This window comes from Ascaphus truei, unplaced genomic scaffold, assembly GCF_040206685.1.
Source record: "Ascaphus truei isolate aAscTru1 unplaced genomic scaffold, aAscTru1.hap1 HAP1_SCAFFOLD_1935, whole genome shotgun sequence".
In the NCBI taxonomy this organism is placed as follows: Eukaryota; Metazoa; Chordata; class Amphibia; order Anura; family Ascaphidae; genus Ascaphus; species Ascaphus truei.
The window spans coordinates 22,018-40,000 of NW_027454840.1; the positions used below are offsets into that span (position 1 = coordinate 22,018).

Genomic DNA, 17,983 nt, shown 5'->3' on the forward strand with positions numbered 1-17,983 from the left:
AGCCAATAACAAAGGGTGAGGGAGAGACAGGGCTTTACCCATTTAAACGCTTGTTGCACACAGGGACAGACAAAAAGGAAAGAGCCAGAGGAAAGGAAACCCCTCACAAGTTTCAGCTCACCACGTTTACAAATAAACTTTACGTATGGGTGGCAGATTAGTACAAAAAAAGTAAATCCCCAGATGTGATGTAAATATGTTACTGCTATTAGTAGTTTGGTCCCAGGAGGCACGGACTCCTTAAATGGGCCATTAAAGACCCTTCGCATCTTTAGCCCATCAAATATCTGTTATAGGTCCCTTCAACAAACATGTTACTGGCATTGTACACTTTGATCCTACATAGGACTGTCCCTTTAATTGGACATGGTATACCCAAACCCTCCCTTTACCTCCAGAACTGGCCCGGCGCCCAGTATGGTCCTCTCCACCCCACTGGCGTTGCCCTTCTGGCTCAGCGCAGTCAGGCAGTGTATGAGGAAGTTGGTGCTCTGCGTCTTTCCTGAGCCGCTCTCTCCGGAGATGACAATGCACTGGTTGATGCGCTTCTTCAGCATGGTGTGATAGGACACGTCCGCGATGGCGAAGATGTGGGGCTCCAGCTTCCCCAGCTGGTGGTTGTCGTACATCTTCACGTACTTAGGGTTGTAGATGGGTAGGAACTTGAAGGGATTAATGGCTATCAGGATGCTCCCTGCGTAAGTATAGATTTTCTGCTTCAGGAAGCGGGTTTTTAGGTTGCCCAAGATAGCAGACTCCCTCAACTTTGGCAAGTTACACAGGTCATCATAGTCCTCCTGAGGCCGGGGCAGGAAGCCCCTCTCCACCAGCCTGCGGGCCTCCTTCTCATCGGACACCAGAGGCAGGTGAACATATTTAATGCTCCCGTCCTGGTTCCTCTCCTGCAGAAGGAAGTAGTAGCCATCCACCTGCTGGTGCTTCCCCTGGGCTCTCCGGGGCCACAGCAACACCCGTTGAACGGGCGAGTCGTTGAGATCAAGCACCCACTCCTCCCCTCCCGACTCCTTCACCTCTGCCAACACGTAGCACTTGGAGATGTCCAGCCCCAGGACAGACACCGCGTCCCTGATGACATCAGAGGTTGACGACTCTTTAGTGGCTGGAACCGTACAGCAGGAGTTGCTCCCTGGAGAGAGTTGTGGGTAAATGTAGAGATCGTGGAACCCTTTCTCATGGCCGGCGCCATTTTTTAAACTCATCCTGCCCCTGTCCTGGATCCGGCATGCCGTGTTGTATCAGAGAGCTGCATTCAGCATCTGGAAGGCAAAGTGAGGTTTTAAATGCAACACAGATTTGACCGCAACAATACATAGCACGCAACCAACGTTTAAACGGAGGAGCCCAAAAAACAAAACAGATGTCCTGAAGTGGGTTTGCTGGCTCTGCACTGATTGTTTAATGGTGGCAGAAAAGCCGCTATAGCAAACAGAAAAAAAAAAAAAAACACACACACTTTGGGATAATTTACCTGTAGTCACAAGAGACTAGGAAAAAAACAAAAAAACACCATTAAATACTCTATTTTTTGGAGAGTGTCATACATATGCCATTCATAGCCTTAGAGAAACAGTCTAGGCAATATCCTACATGTGCGTTTTTAATAAATCAGTCCGATAGTATTAGGTAATAGTTAATTGTATTAACTCAATGCCATTATTTTCCATCTTACAATTTTTATAGAAGATATATATTAACAGTTTACATTAATACATTAACTTTTGTTTGATGGGGAAGGGTACTAAAGTTAAAAGGAGGAGGGCGGGGGGGGGGCACACAACATACAGATTAAGTAGGAATTGGATATCATCTTAATTATAAATAAGACAATTGCTTCGAACATTTGTCTCAATTAGAAGTCTATAACCCCATACTAAGGTCTGTCCTGTGTAAGGACTTATCCCGTCATCTCCACCATTGTTGTGGGGGAATAACGGGTAGTGTGGGGCCCTACAAGAGTACCGACCTGGGGTTTACTATGTGGCTTCCCGGTTGTGTCTTATTGCCATGTTTGATGAGTTTTTAAGCAGCGTTACTACATTCCTCCTCTCTCTCATTTTTTTAGTTGTGTATGTAAAGCGTGCGACAATGTCTAATTCTACAGTCATACCTTAGCTGGCAATTGTTTGGTGCTCCGGTTATAAATCTGTAAAAATCCTGATTTTGTGACTAACATAATGGCTGCCTTTCAGTTTCAATCAATCCTTCAGTCAGGGTACTCAGCAGCTACAATGTGTTCTTATATTACTATGGTATCATTATCTATTGTTACAGTTTGCAGCTCAAACTGCTGGGAATATTGGCAACAAATTATCACAAATAGGAAAGTGTTGCAAAGATCTTGCTAGGTGTGCTAAAACCTGCAATAGAAATAAAAGGATGCTTTAAAAAAATAAAAAAACAACTCATTAAAAATGACATTAAGAGTTTAATAATATTTTTTTTTTAAATGCACTAATAAGTATTATCTAATAATACAGAACTGATTGAAAAAAAAAATAAAAAAAACCTATATAAGATGTCACTTGTTTTGCTGCTCGAATATACTGATCATCCTTTGATTTCTATAGCAGGTTTATAGCACACATCCCCAGCTGTGCAAGATGTTTGTGATACTTTGTTGCCAATATTCCCAGATGTTTGAGCTGCAAACTGTAACAATAGGTAATGATACCTTGTAATATAAAAGAATACATTGGAGCTGCCTGAATTAGGCCTCGGCCCTGGTTATTGCTGGCGGACAGAGGCGCGCTGAGGCTGAGGGAAAGGCCTTAGAAAGCGCGCCGTCCGTGGGCGTGTCGGCGGGCGGACCAGTGACGTCACGGAGCTGGTTCGCCCTCATTGGGCGAACTGCTCACGTGACCGGCCTTGCGCTCCGGCAAGCGGGAAAATGAAAAATTTTCCTAAGACCTACGCTTCCGCGCGCTTGCGGAAGCGTAGACGAGCCCCTACTAAAGCCGCTCTCATTGCGGCTGTAGGGGCTAAGTGCCGAGCGGAAGCGCGCCTCCGCCCGCAAGCACTATCCATGGACGCGGCCTTACAATGACTGAAAGATTGATATGATTGATATAAACTGAAAGGCGGCCATTTAGTGAAAAAAGTAAAAAGTGAAAAAATCTGCGCTACCAATTATATATATTTTAGTGAATAATATTAACCTTCAACCATAACAGTTAAAATAACTAATAAGTGATGACTCGGTGTATCAAATAAAATAATAATGACAGTGATATATCAGTGAATACTAAATACACAACCATAAAGTGAACCATAAAGTGAATCGTGATATTAGAATAAGGAGAAAACCTTAACAATAATAGAGTCTGCTGCTGTGCTGCTTCAGATGGCGCAACATCCTATGTGACTATTAAAGAAGAAAAAAAGAACAGACCGCACACAACTCAATGTAATCAATTAAAATACATTGAAATAAAGTGAAGGTGGTGATAAATGCACGTACAAAGGGGTGATGTTATCAGGCAATACATGAATTTCGTCACGTTACCAACTGGAGCAGTGTTCTCACACGGTGTGAACACTGTCCCAGTTTATAACGTGCCGAGATTCATGTATCGCCTGATAAATGCACGTACAAAAAAGGGGCTGTTAACACCACCTTCACTTTATTTCAATATATTTTAATTGATTACACTGAGTTGTGCGCGGTCTGTTCTTTTTTCCCTTACTGCCCATTTAGTGAACCCTGGGAAGCAGGATCTTTGCTGATCGATCCCGGGAGAACGAATCGTTCGGCAGCTTAGGTAATTCATTTTCAATAAAAGGTAATCAAATGCTAAATATATTAAAAAAATATTTATTTTTTTTGTTATGTGCCGCTCGAACTGCCTTTTTAAGCTGTTAGAAGTAATATTTTCCACACTAACTATTGAAGCCACACTAGCAGACACTGGGTTTAAGAAAAAGGTAACAGAAATGTATTAATCTATACAGATTACAGAAATGCTTGTGAAACATCCACACCGATATTAATCATCATTGAATGAAAATGTAAGTCTTAAATACATTTACAACAACATTACAATACTCCTATAACTTCAGATCATGAAGGTCTTTCCTTTTAGGACTTTATGGAATTCTCAGCAAATGTTTTCTGGTCCGATCCATTTCTATACAGACGGTCACCGACCACTACAAAGATAGCACATGGAATTATACTGCACAGAAAATTTTAGTCCCACTCTTTGGGAATGGAGACTCTCTTTTCCAACACTGGAAAGCGGCTTCCCACCATATTGAATTTGGGGCCAGGCAGAGCAAAAAAACAGAACCACAAAATCCCAAAGAACCCCTCCACTGCTCAATTCCCTCCAGGCCTTGGGTCTATGAATCAAAGACTGCTCGTAGAAAGCACATTCTTTGTAACGGTCAGGAAATGATTTCGGTTGTACGTCCACACTGCACTCATGCCAGCCGGACTGAGTCACAGCAAGAGGTCTGTCTAGGGCAGGGGTTGGCAACTCCAGTCTTAATCATACTGAACCACTGATTGAGCCACCAGTGCTGAAGCAGGGGTATCCTGAAAACCTGAAATGTTGGTGGCCCTTGAGGACTGGAGTTGCCCACTCCTGGCCTAGGGCAATTTAACATCTGAAAAAAAAAAATTAAAAAGGCCGCCTCGGACACAGACAGAATAAAAGATAACATGCTCCTTTGCACAGTCATCTCCTCCTGCTGCTGAATTTTGTGGACACTATTTATGTCATGCTTCTGTGAGCGGAATTCATTATGTTAAACTCTAGCTGCCTGGTATAGATATAAATGACCTCCTAGTTTGGAAGAGTCTCAGATTATGAAGAAAAGAAGATGGGCAGTTCACTTCCTGAACATTCCTTGTGGATTCTTGCTCCAATAAAAAGGTAACACACGAGTTGTTCATTGATGTAATCGTGTGTGCAAGTGTGAAGAGACAAGTGAGATTTGGAAAGCTCTGCCCACACAAAGAGGTGTATAAAGCTCTGTCCATGTGAAGAAGAGCCCCGTGGGGTTGGGAAAGCTCTGTAGCTTCTTTACATGGACAGAGCTTTCCCAACCTCACTGGGTTCTTCTTCACATGGACAGAGCTTTCCCAACCTCACTGGGTTCTTCTTCACATGGACAGAGCTTTCCCAACCTCACTGGTTTCCCAACCTTATGGGCGTCTTCACATATACAGAACCCCATGAGGTTGGGAAAGCTCTGTGCACTACAATATTTATCTATAAAAGAACTCACTGGTCTATTAAAATTGATCACAATCTGTTACATTTAAAGGTAGAAAGTGAATTACTTGAGAGTCACTGCCCCCTACATCGCTTTTCTGGAGAAAGTTAATCAAAATCCCTCCACATATAATGAGTGTACCTTCCGGTCTGATAAACGCTCTCTCCCTCCTCTAGGAGAGTTTCGGCTACTCATTCAGGAAGGAAATGAACACTGCAAAGAAGTTTTTCTTGGACATGAGGAAGTTAAATTGGGAACTTAGGTCACTGACCTACACCAATACTGCAAGGGGTCAGTGGCTGATTGCTTAGAGCAGTCCTTTGAAACTGCCCCCCTCTCCAAAGAAATCATATTGGTATCCGACACACAAAAGCAAGATGACCGCGGTTGCTTGGGACCCACAATATCATAACAGAATAAGGCTGCGCTTATAGTGCCGGCGACGACAGCGATGCCGCGTGAAAACAATTGCATTGCCGCCGTCGCATGCGCTTATAGCAAGCTCGATGTGACGGCTTGGTCGCGATCACTGGAAGTCATTTCAATTTGATATTTCCAGCGACCGCAGCCTGACGTGACCGTCGCCGGCACTATAAGTGTAGCCTTAGGCAGGGGTATGCAAATTTCTTGAGCTGCGCGCCCGTCCGGGAGCCGCAACGTTTGCGCCCCCCCCGTCCCAATGACTGGGTGTTGAATGATGTCGTGGGTCATGTGACGTCACCCCGCGGCGTCATTTGACTAGCGTTGCCCTGGCGACGTGTGACATCACATTACCCAACTGCGTCATTTGACGCCGCACCGCCGAAGACCCGCAGAGAGCAGGTAAGTGAGTTACAGAGGCCCCATTTAAATTAAATGCCGTGGGGAAGAGCGCGGGGCCTCTGTAACCGCACGCGCCCCCCTACAAATGTTCCCGCCCCCCAGTTTGCGCACTGCTGGCCTAAGGGTTCCATATAGTAGAATACTTTCATAGGGTAACTTTAGCGAGTAAATGGCCTTCAACCTACTATAATTCTTGCTCCCTCATCCTTTATCATTGCCACTTTCTGTATCTCCCAGTGTCCATGTATTGTATTGTATGTCTTTATTTATATAGCGCCATTAATGTACATAGCGCTTCACAGTAGTAATACACGTGGTAATCAAATAAATAACAGATAATATAAATAACAGGTCATGGGAATAAGTGCTACAGGCATAAAAGTAACATTAAGGAAGAGGAGTCCCTGCTCCTAGGAGCTTACAGTCTAATTGGTAGGTAGGGAGAACGTACAGACAGTAGGAGGGAATTCTGGTAAGTGCGTCTGCAGGGGGCCAAGCTTTATGTATCGTGTGTCCAGTCATATCCACAGTGCTATTCATATGCTTCTTTAAGCAAGTGTGTCTTAAGGTGGGTCTTAAAGGTGGATAGAGAGGGTGCTAGTCGGGTATTGAGGGGAAGGGCATTCCAGAGGTGTGGGGCAGTCAGTGAAAAAGGTTTAAGGCGGGAGAGGGCTTTAGATACAAAAGGGGGTAGAAAGAAGACATCCTTGAGAAGAACGCAAGAGTCTGGATGGTGCATAACGAGAAATTAGGGCTGAGATGTAAGGAGGGGCAGAAGAGTGTAAAGCTTTAAAAGTGAGGAGGAGAATGGAGTGTGAGATGCGGGATTTGATCGGAAGCCAGGAGAGGGATTTCATGAGGGGAGATGCTGAGACAGATCTAGGAAAGAGTAGAGTGATTCTGGCAGCAGCGTTTAGGATAGATTGTAGGGGAGACAGGTGAGAGGCAGGAAGGCCGGACAGCAGGAGGTTACAGTAATCAAGACGGGAGAGAATGAGGGCCTGAGTCAGAGTTTTAGCAATCGAGCAACAGAGGAAAGGGCGTATTTTTTTTATATTGCGGAGGAAAAAGCGACAGGTTTTAGAAATGTTTTGAATGTGAGGGGCGAATGTGAGAGGAGTCGAGTGTGACCCCTAGGCAGCGTGCTTGGGCTACTGGGTGAATGATCGTAGTTCCAACAGTAATGTGGAAGGAGGTAGTAGGGCCAGGTTTGGGAGGAAGTGAGGAGCTCTGTTTTTGCCATGTTGAGTTTAAGTCGGCGAAGGGCCATCCAGGATGATATAGCAGAGACATTCAGAAACTTTGGTTTGTACAGCAGGTGTAAGGTCGGGTGTTGAAAAGTACATTTGTGTGTCGTCAGCATAGAGGTGATATTTAAACCCAAAAGATGTTATTAGGTCACCTAGAGAGAGTGTGTACAGAGAAAATAGAAGAGGTCCCAGTATAGAGCCCTGGGGTATCCCCACAGAGAGATCGATAGATGTGGAGGTGTTATCAGAAGAGACACTGAAAGTACGATGGGAGAGGTAGGATGAGATCCAGGATAGAGCTTTGTTCCGAATACCAAGAGTATGGAGAATGTGAAGGATAAGAGGGTGGTCCACGCTATTAAATGCTGCAGAGAGGTCGAGTAATATGAGCAGAGTGTAACAACCTCTGTCTTTGGCAGCATGGAGGTCAGTTATTTTAGTGAGGGCTGTTTCCGTGGAGTGAGCAGTGTGGAAGTCAGATTGTAGAGGGTCTAGGAGAGAATATGTCATCCTGTCACTGAACCGTCCTCCTAAATCTCCTGGCAGCTTAGGCAGCGCTTATAGTGCTGGCGATGGGACCGATGACGTCACCCACGAAAGTTATAATTAGGTTTTGAAAGGGGGCGGGCAGAGGTCTCTGATTGCTTTAGATACAGTCACATGTGGCGACTGTCTCTAAAAAAAAAAAAAAAAATCTAATAGACCTGCCTTCAAATTTTTTTGCCGCGCCATCGCGCTTACTATAAGCACTTGCGACGGAGTCAATGTATTTGATTTGGAGCAACGTCACGTCGCTGTCGCCGTCGCAAGGCACTATAAGCGTATATATATAGATTTATGCTTACAACCATCTTTACCGGACCTCTTCTGCGAAACACCTGTGTATAAACTGTAGCATAATAATAATAGCATGTTCTTGTATAGCGCTGCTAGTTTTACGCAGCGCTTTACAGAGACATTTTGCAGGCACAGGTCCCTGCCCCGTGGAGCTTACAATCTATGTTTTTGGTGCCTGAGGCACAGTGAGATAAAGTGACTTGCCCAAGGTCACAAGGAGCAGACACCGGGAATTGAACCAGACTCCCCTGCTTCAAACTCAGTGCCAGTCAGTGTCTTTACTCACTGAGCCACTCCTTCTCCATACGCAGAGAGATTGGTAAACACTTTGTTCCTTTGTCGATTTCTGTAAACTAATTACATTGTCATCATTAGCCAAGAAAATGGAGGGGGAGAAGAGTGACAAATAAGATTATGAAGACAATCCCCAAAGCAAATGGAAATGTAATGTAATTTTCTCACAATTAAGTTCATTCTTTACGTTAAGTGTGATTGAAACTTGAAAGAGGGTTAAATTCCCACCAAGTATGGATTTGTTAATCTCCTCCTTCCTCCCCCCCATTGAATACCTCTTCTGGAGAATGTTTATTTTCCTCGAGAGCAAGAGTGCAGTTTTGTACTAGGCACAGTATTAATATGTGAGATTACAAAGTGTCCAGGAGACACAGAACAGGTACAGCAGCTTCGGTGCCCTTAGGGCAATTACAGGAGGGGCTGGGTGAAGGTAAAATGGGAGGAGGAAGCAATATACTATATACAGTACATAGTTTACGGAGCCTCAACACCCATGGGGAGTTTACATGTCCGCTTTTCAATTTTGCGAGGCCTGGGGCAGCTGTGTGTTGCACTAATCTGGTTAAAGTGTGTTACTGTATCCGATTTAATAAACATCTACAAAGTTATGTGACCTGTATTTAAATCAATATTACAATATATGTATGCTGGGGAAAAAAAAGGGGGGGGGGGGGGGGGGAGAGCGCCTTTCAAAAATAAATCCCTTTGAAACCAACCTTAATATCTTTCAACAAATGGTTTGGAATTCATGTAAAATTGTCCAAATACTTAAGGTCAAAAATGCTATATTGAGGAGACCTGCTTCATTTCTCTAAATATTACAGTATATAGAGCCGCACAATTGTTTCCTGGCACACTTAGCGGAGAAGCAAATGTTGGGTAGATATAGAGTCCGCAGATTCGGCACCAATAAAACTGTTTAATGGTAACCCAAGACTCCTTCTGGGCTGGTCTCCTCAATTCTTCGCTCTCACAAACATCACGTTCAATTAAGATACAGTAGGTTGCAAAATCTAAATATGGTCGGATGACATCGCTCGCCAATGGTTCCTTTATTTTCTTACCCGGCCTTACCGCCCCGGCCAAAATATTCATTCATTTTAGGTCATGGATTACGGCTACAATTACAAGAGCTCATATGTTTGCTAGCGGTTGTGTTAAAGTGGCAGTCCCTCCAAGGACCAAAGCGAACCAATTACATTACCCGATTTCCACTGTAAGGGGTCCCCTCTGGGTGATGGATGCCATTTTTATCCAAATATGACCCCTGATATATTTTTATATTATTTTTTAAAGTGAGACTTGGGAGGGTGTGATTTCCTGTGGCTGCTCTCCTGTGAGTGTGAAAAGTGTGTGGTACAGCCAGAGCGCCCCCCTCCTCACATCCCTATAGGTTCTCCAATGAGGACAGGGTGAAGAAAACACTTCCCCATTTAGAGGCTCAAAAAAAAAATCTGTTTTTTTAATCAATTTCCGGAAAACAAAAAGGAGCGGTCAGATATTTGCTCTTAGCCGTGTTAGATTTGTTTAGGGAAGACAAACACTTTAAAGTATATTTTCTGGCCGACTATGTGGGATTGCACCTTTAAAGCAACAATACTACATCCCCCCCTTCTTTTCTTATTTGTATATGTGAAGCATGGGGCCATGTATTATTGGTGTTATTACCTAAGCTGGCAATCATTTGGTGCTCCTGTTATAAATCCTCATTGTGCGACTAATATAATGGCCGCTTCAGTCAGTGTAAGGCTGTTGCCATAGGGCGCGCAGCGCGAACAAAATGCAGTACCTCTATCAGGCTGGCTATAGTGTGCGCGAGGAAGCGCGGCATAATTTGAGACACAAATAATTTGGGGGGTTTTGAGTGATGGCCGCGTCACGGCCACGTCACATGAGCGGTTCAGCCAATGAGGGTGAACCAGCCTGGTGACATCACAGCCACACGTGACTCCATGCGTTCGGTCGCGCGCACGCACGCCTACACTATATCCAAGGCCTAACTCAGAAGCTACAATGTATCCTTATACTGTATTACTAAGGTAGCATTATCTATTGTTGCAGTTTGCAGCTCAAACTGCTGGGAAATTTGGCAACAAATTATCCCAAACAGGAAAGTGTTGCAAACATCTTGCACTGCTTGGGAGGTGGGCAAAAACCTGCTATAGAAATTAAAGGCTATTTTAAAACTCATTAAAAATGGTATTGTTGGGAATCAGGGGATCCCCGAAATGCATTAATATCAACGCGGTGGACCACCTGCTTCCGAGGTATTTCCCAGTAAAGGTAGCGCCGGGACTTCCTGGTCTTTAAACCCCCGTTTCACACAAGTCAGTAAAAAGTCGCAACCGATGACACTGCCGCTCCCTATTGGCCCAAGTGATGAGGCAAATTTAAACCTTTTTTTGAGAAAGCGAAACTTAGGTCAAAGGGTAGGCGTCACTCTGACGCCACGATCATGCAACTAACTTTACTCCGCAGTGACCACAAGAGAGCCACTGATTAAACCACCTGTGCTGAAGCAGTGATATCCTTAAAACCTGACCTGTTGGTGGCCCATGAGGACTGAAGTTGAGTACTCCTGCAATAGACAATATTCCACGCCCCCCCCACCTTCCTCCCAGGAGGTTGACAAACAAATCATGCACAGAATGGTTGGCAGTTGGATACATCTCCTCCCATGTAATATTATTCAAATCCAGAGCAGGTGACCGGTTATCTGAAGATCTCTGCTTGTAAATCTCGCACAGTGGAATATATGGGGTTTGGCAGAGACACCTTGATTGTTAGTCACCGTACCTGCATGATTAATATTTGATGAAAGGTTTTGAATCTGGAATGCTTAATTATTTCTGCCAGTGATTTTTTTCCCCTCTGTAACATGACATTTGCAATCCATAATTCCTTTGTAATTGTCCATTTTAATTATGAAACCCCCCTCCTAAATTATTCCTTCTCTACTGCACGCTCCATAAAAAAGTTTTACAATTTTGAAATACATGGGGAAAAAAAAAAAAAGTTTTAACTTTACAAAGAAAGTGGAACTAGAAATATAAAATAATGATTGTCATGATATCGTGAGAGATTATGTATTTTAATCCATCTGGTGCTTCAGGGGTTAATGAAGGTACAATTTGTGTTTACAAATACCAAATATTGGGTTTATGACAGGTCAAGACCTTTCCTGGGTCTAGGATCTTCAAAGAGAACTTAATTGGAGGGAGGGGGGGGCTGTCATGGATAAACGCTAACCAGATACTATTCTGTCAACCTCAAAGAAGCCTCAATGTTCGTGAATAATAATTACTGGTGCATTCCAGAGAGCTGACACACAGGGTATGCTTTCATTTAAGGACTTTATTAAAAATGAGAATATCATGTGACGTCATTTGCTGTACATGCTAAGAATTACGTGTGTATCCGTGGCAAAGAATGGCATATAATGATTACAGTTATGGGAGGTCTAGCAGATACTAAGGGACAGTTATCCATTTGTCGCTCAAATTTAGGATTAAGACGGTTGTGATTAGTCTCGTTGCGTCCGTCATGGGCGCCCGAATTTATTAATGTGAAACGTGTGTAAGTATTACAGAAGGGAAGTTAGTAGCGCGGTTATATACTGAGGCACAAGTAAAACGCAGTTCGGAAGGAGTTTTTTTTCTCTGTTGTATAACCGCCAAACTCACAGTTAATTTATGACAGGGTGGGCTTTGGGCTTGTGTGTTTCAATTGGGGGTTGGGGGGTTGAGGGGGGGGGAGAAATCGTATTTAATTCTTAGTAAATACTAGCTGAGAGCCCCGGCGTTGCCCGGGATGTTTGTGGTGTGGGGGTGGCATTTGGGTGGGGAGTGGTCCACGCGGGCCATGGCGGTGTGCGGTGGTACTGCTGCTGTGGCTGTACTGATGGTGATTGTATCGGTGTGCTGATTTGGGAGGGTTTGGTGCTGATGTGGGGGTGCGGATGTGGGGGTGCCGATGGGGGAGGTGCAAAGGTGGCGATGTGTGGGTGCTGATGTTGTTGATGGGGGCTGGGAATGGCGGGGAGCCGAGAATGCCAGTGTGCTGGGGGGGGCATGGGATACCGGTGTGCTGATGTGGTGGTGCTGGGGATAGTGTGTGTGTGTGTGTGTATACATTGTATGTGTATGTGTGTGTGTGTATACATGTGTGTGTGTGTACGTGTGTGTATACATGTGTGTGTGTATACATGTGTGTGTATACACGTGTGTGTGTGTGTATACACATGTGTGTGTGTATACACATGTGTGTGTGTATACACGTGTGTGTGTGTGTGTATACACGTGTGTGTGTATACACGTGTGTGTATACACATGTGTGTGTATATACATTGTGTGTATGTATATATTGTGTGTATGTATATATTGTGTGTATGTATACATGTGTGTGTGTATATACACGTGTATACATGTTTGTGTGTGTGTATACATGTTTGTGTGTATACATTGTATGTGTGTGTGCGTGTGTATAAGTGTGTGTGTATACATGTGTGTGTGTGTGTGTGTGTGTGTGTGTGTATAAGTGTGTGTGTGTGTGTGTAAGTGTGTGTGTGTGTGTGTATACGTGTGTGTGTACGTGTGTGTGTACATTTGTGTGTGTGTATACATGTTTGTGTGTATACATGTTTGTGTGTATACATGTTTGTGTGTATACATGTTTGTGTGTGTGTATACACTTGTGTGTGTGTGTATACATGTGTGTATGTGTGTATACATGTGTGTGTGTGTATACACGTGTGTGTGTGTGTGTATACACGTGTGTGTGTTGTGACAGAAACCAGGGGTTGGTAATAAACTCCATATACAGGGCTCCCAGGATACTGAACAGTTTCTGTCCTGTCTAAGCTGAACAGGGCAGCCTCGTGGTACAGGCACTCCATTCCACAGTTTGTCTGCTGCCTGTTTTCTGTCACCTGTCATGCTGATTAGAGTTCAGGTATATAAGACCTGTTTCCTGTTTCCTCTGGGCCCCGCCCAAGAGCCTGGAAGGCTGCTGAACTGCAGAGGGGTGAGAAAGCCTCTTTCCCAAATCGCTTCATTCATTCTGTTAGTTTGTCTAAAGACTGCAAAGGTACTTATTTTGTTGGTGGAAGTGGACAAGCCACTTCCAACTCTGAGTCAGGGACATCTAAGTTTAAGTTATCGCTCAGACGAGCAGCTTTTTGTTTGGCTTTGTTTTCTGTTTAAACTGTGGCAGTCTCAGTGCCTGGGACTGAATAAACCAGGCATAGCCTGTTTAAAGGAACAGTACGTGACGTCTCATCATTTAACCTACCCTAAAAGACCGTGTTCTAACAGTCCCGGACAGACGGCGGAGCCCCGGAGTAAGCCGTTTGTCACATATGGTGGAGAATGCGGGCAGAACACTAAAAGGTCTGGGGGTTAAAGAACTTTAAAGAAAAAAAAAAAAAAAAAAAAAAGGTTTTTTTTCTCTCTCTCCAAACAAGATGGAAGACGTGGTGAGTGCGCTGGTACGCAATGTCGCTGTCCAGAGAGACGCGAATGAAGCCCTGCAACAGGCGAATGCAAACCAGCAAGAGACAAACCGCTTGCTGAAAGAGGAGCAACAGCGGTTCGCTCAGGGCTTACAGCAGGAACTCGAGATCCTGAGGGAGACTATCAGTAACCTTCCACTGGCAGTGGCAGCCCCAGTTCCGAAAATGACCAGGGCAAGCCACTACCTTCAGAAGATGGGACCCTCGGATGATGTGGAAGCCTATCTTCTCACGTTTGAACGCACGGCACAGAGAGAGGGATGGCCAGAAGCTGAGTGGGCTGGTCTAATCGCACCCTTCCTAAGCGGCGAACCCCAGAAGGCTTACTTTGATCTAGAGCCAGCCGAAGCTAACGTCTATGCCAAATTGAACTTCGAGATCCTCGCCCGCCTCGGCGTAACCACGGCTGTTCGCGCCCAAAGGTTTCACGCATGGTCCTTCACGATGGATAAAGCCACCCGAAGCCAGATGTATGACCTCATCCACCTCGCCCGGAAGTGGCTACAACCCGAGATCAACTCAGCAAGCCACATCGTGGAACGGTTGGTCATGGACCAGTTCTTGAGGAAACTTCCCTCTGCCTTACGCCATTGGGTCAGTCGGAGTGACCCCCACAATGCGGATGAGCTTGTGGCCCTCGTAGAAAGGTACAATGCAGCAGGAGAGCACCCACAACCCACAGTCGTGGAGCAACCCCACTACCCGAGGTTCCAGGACTCTTCCAGAGACGGTAAAAGGGTACCGGGGTTAAGGGGAGCTGAAGAGCGGCGACCACCTTCACGCAGCACCAGCAACAGTGGTTCGCACACTAAGGGCAATAGCCAACATGGGGAGCCGGGAAAAGGCTCTAAGTGGGACACAGACTATGTACCTAAATGTGTAAATTGTCATGAGAGGGGCCACACAGCAAAAATCTGCCCACTAAATGAGGAGCCCATGCAATGCAACAGCGTGGAACCTTATTCGCTGTTGTCCCAATGTATGGGCCCTAGCCCAGAGGACCCATTGAATAACCATCTGTGGGCATTTGTAAAGGTTAATGGTAAGAGGGTTCGGGCACTTCTTGACTCTGGGAGTATGGTCACACTAGTGTCCGAATACCTATTGCCCATTAAGAAGAAACAGGTAAACAGTTCACAAAGAGTGGCAATTTGTTGTATACATGGGGATAATCATGAATATTCCACTGTTGATGTTTTTTTTGAAACAGAATTTGGTTCTTTAGATTTCAAGGTGGGTGTTGTACCCAAACTGGCACATGATGTGTTAATAGGGACCGACTTTCCCCATTTTCTAAAAATGTGGTCCCCAGCTCAGAATAGCGCCCAGAGTTCAATAGCAGACCATAACGAAGTGTTAGAAGAAACAAATCCTTTCCCTTTTTCAGAAATGGAGGTTGACGAGGGCCCAAATAAGAAAGGGGAAAAGGAGGAGTGCTGTGAAATTCCCTTCCCCATCACTACTTTGGTAGGGAATACCCCAAATCAAGATGTTGATCAGGCACTTACCACCCCAGTACAGGATAAGACCCTCGCTGACCTAGAGGTCAGTCCTGGGAGTTTTAAGAAGGCCCAGTGGGAGGACCCCACATTAGCGGTAGCAAGGGGAAATATACGGGACCAGAATAGTACTCATGGCCAACCAGATAGGTCACTTGCTTACCCCTACTTCGAGGTAGAGAACGACCTAGTATATCGGGTTGATAAAAGAAAATCAGTTACAACTAAACAATTGTTGGTACCACGGACATTCCGTAACGTAGTATTACACCTCGCACATAGTCATCCATTGGGGGGACACCTAGGGGTGGAAAAGACAAAAGAAAAGGTTCTCCGAAGCTTTTATTGGCCTGGGGTTCTGGCAGAAATTACAAACTATTGTTCCTCATGCCCAGAATGTCAGATCACCGCCCCGTTCAAAGCATACCGCAGCCCATTGGTACCCCTTCCCATAATAGAGGTACCATTTGACCGGATTGCTATGGATCTAGTAGGACCCCTAATAAAGTCTGCTAGGGGACATCAGCATATATTGGTAATATTAGATTATGCTACCCGATATCCGGAGGCAGTTCCCCTACGTAGCACCTCTGCTAAAAACATAGCAAAAGAGTTAGTACTTCTGTTTTCCCGGGTCGGAATTCCTAAAGAGATCTTATCTGACCAGGGAACACCATTTATGTCCCAAGTAACAAAAGAGCTATGTAAACTCCTAAAAATCAAGCATCTCAGAACCTCAGTCTATCATCCACAAACAGATGGTTTAGTGGAAAGGTTCAATAAAACCTTAAAGAGCATGTTACGCCGGGCGGTCGATAAGGATGGGAAAAACTGGGACTGTTTGTTACCATACCTGTTATTTGCCATTAGGGAAGTTCCCCAGTCATCCACAGGCTTCTCCCCGTTTGAACTATTGTATGGCCGACATCCAAGGGGCTTACTGGATATAGCCAAAGAAACTTGGGAACACGAGGTTACCCCTTACAGAAGTGTAATAGAGCATGTTGCCCAAATGCAGGACCGCATTGCTGCAGTCCTACCCATAGTGAGGGAACACATGGAGAAAGCTCAAGAAGCACAAAGGAATACGTATAATAAGGGTGCTAGGGTCAGAATTTTTTTTCCAGGTGATAGGGTACTAGTTCTGGTTCCCACCGTGGAGAGTAAATTCCTTGCTAAATGGCATGGGCCATATGAGGTCTTGGAAAGAGTGGGAGAAGTAAATTATAGGGTAAGGCAGCCAGGTAGGAGGAAACCTGAGCAAATTTACCATATAAACCTACTCAAGCCCTGGAAAGATAGAGAGGTCTTGTTAACCCTAGTACCCCCAGGTCCGTCAGAGAATCAAGAAACTGACCCAGAGGTTAGCATAGCTGAAACACTGTCCGTGCATCAGAAACGAGAGGTCCAGAGTTTAGTGAGAAGGAACAAAGAAATCTTCTCTACACAGCCAGGTAAAACTAACGTAATTAAACATGACATAGTCTCTGAACCGGGGGTCCGAGTTAACCTTAAACCGTACCGAATCCCAGAGGCCAAGAGAGAGGCTATAAGTTTAGAGGTTAAAAAAATGCTAAAACTAGGCGTAATTGAGGAATCCCAAAGTGGGTGGAACAGCCCTATAGTTTTAGTCCCAAAGCCAGACGGTACAACAAGGTTTTGTAATGACTACCGGAAACTAAACGCGGTGTCAAAATTTGATACTTATCCTATGCCCAGGGTGGATGAACTTGTAGAGAGACTGGGCAAAGCCCGATATCTCACAACCCTAGACCTAACAAAAGGGTACTGGCAGGTTCCCCTCACAGAAAGGGCAAAAGAAAAAACAGCCTTCTCAACCCCAGACGGCCTCTTTCAATATAAGGTGCTGCCTTTTGGCTTACATGGAGCTCCCGCCACATTCCAAAGAATGATGGATAAAATTTTAAAACCACATGTTCGGTACGCTGCCGCCTACCTGGATGATGTGGTAATCCATAGTGAAGATTGGCAGTCCCACCTTCCAAAGGTCCAAGCTGTGCTCGACGCAGTTCGGTCTGCTGGACTAACTGCTAACCCCGCTAAATGCACTATTGGTCTGGAGGAGGCCAAGTATCTGGGGTATTCTATTGGTAGAGGGTTACTCAAACCACAAACACTCAAAGTAGAGGCGATACAAAATTGGCCAAGGCCAGTCACAAAAAAACAAGTAAGGACCTTTTTGGGGTTAATTGGCTACTATAGGAGGTTTATTCCCAATTTTGCAACTAAGGCAACCCCACTAACCGACCTCACAAAAGCAAGAGGACCGCTAATGGTAAAGTGGTCCCCCGAAGCCGAACAGGCCTTTAGAAGCCTGAAAGAAGCTCTCTGTGCCCAACCAGTGTTGGTCACACCTGACTTCTCCAAAGAGTTCGTAGTCCAAACCGACGCATCTGAGGTAGGGCTGGGGGCGGTACTCTCCCAGGAGTCTCAAGGGGAGGAGCACCCCATCCTTTATTTAAGTAGGAAACTAAATCCCCAGGAGAAAAATTACTCCATAGTCGAGAAAGAGT

At 45.0% G+C, this 17,983-nt stretch overlaps 1 protein-coding gene across 1 annotated transcript in view; it reads right to left on the reverse strand.

Moving 5' to 3' along the window:
- LOC142477100 (unconventional myosin-IXb-like) overlaps window positions 1–17,983 on the reverse strand; it is a gene marked incomplete at its 3' end in the record, with an annotated part of 46,844 nt that overhangs the window by 22,011 nt on the left and 6,850 nt on the right. The window contains exon 2 of the mRNA XM_075582150.1: window positions 393–1,277. Within this exon, the coding sequence (XP_075438265.1) occupies window positions 393–1,220 (828 nt within the window). The remainder of the gene's footprint in view (window positions 1–392; window positions 1,278–17,983) is intronic.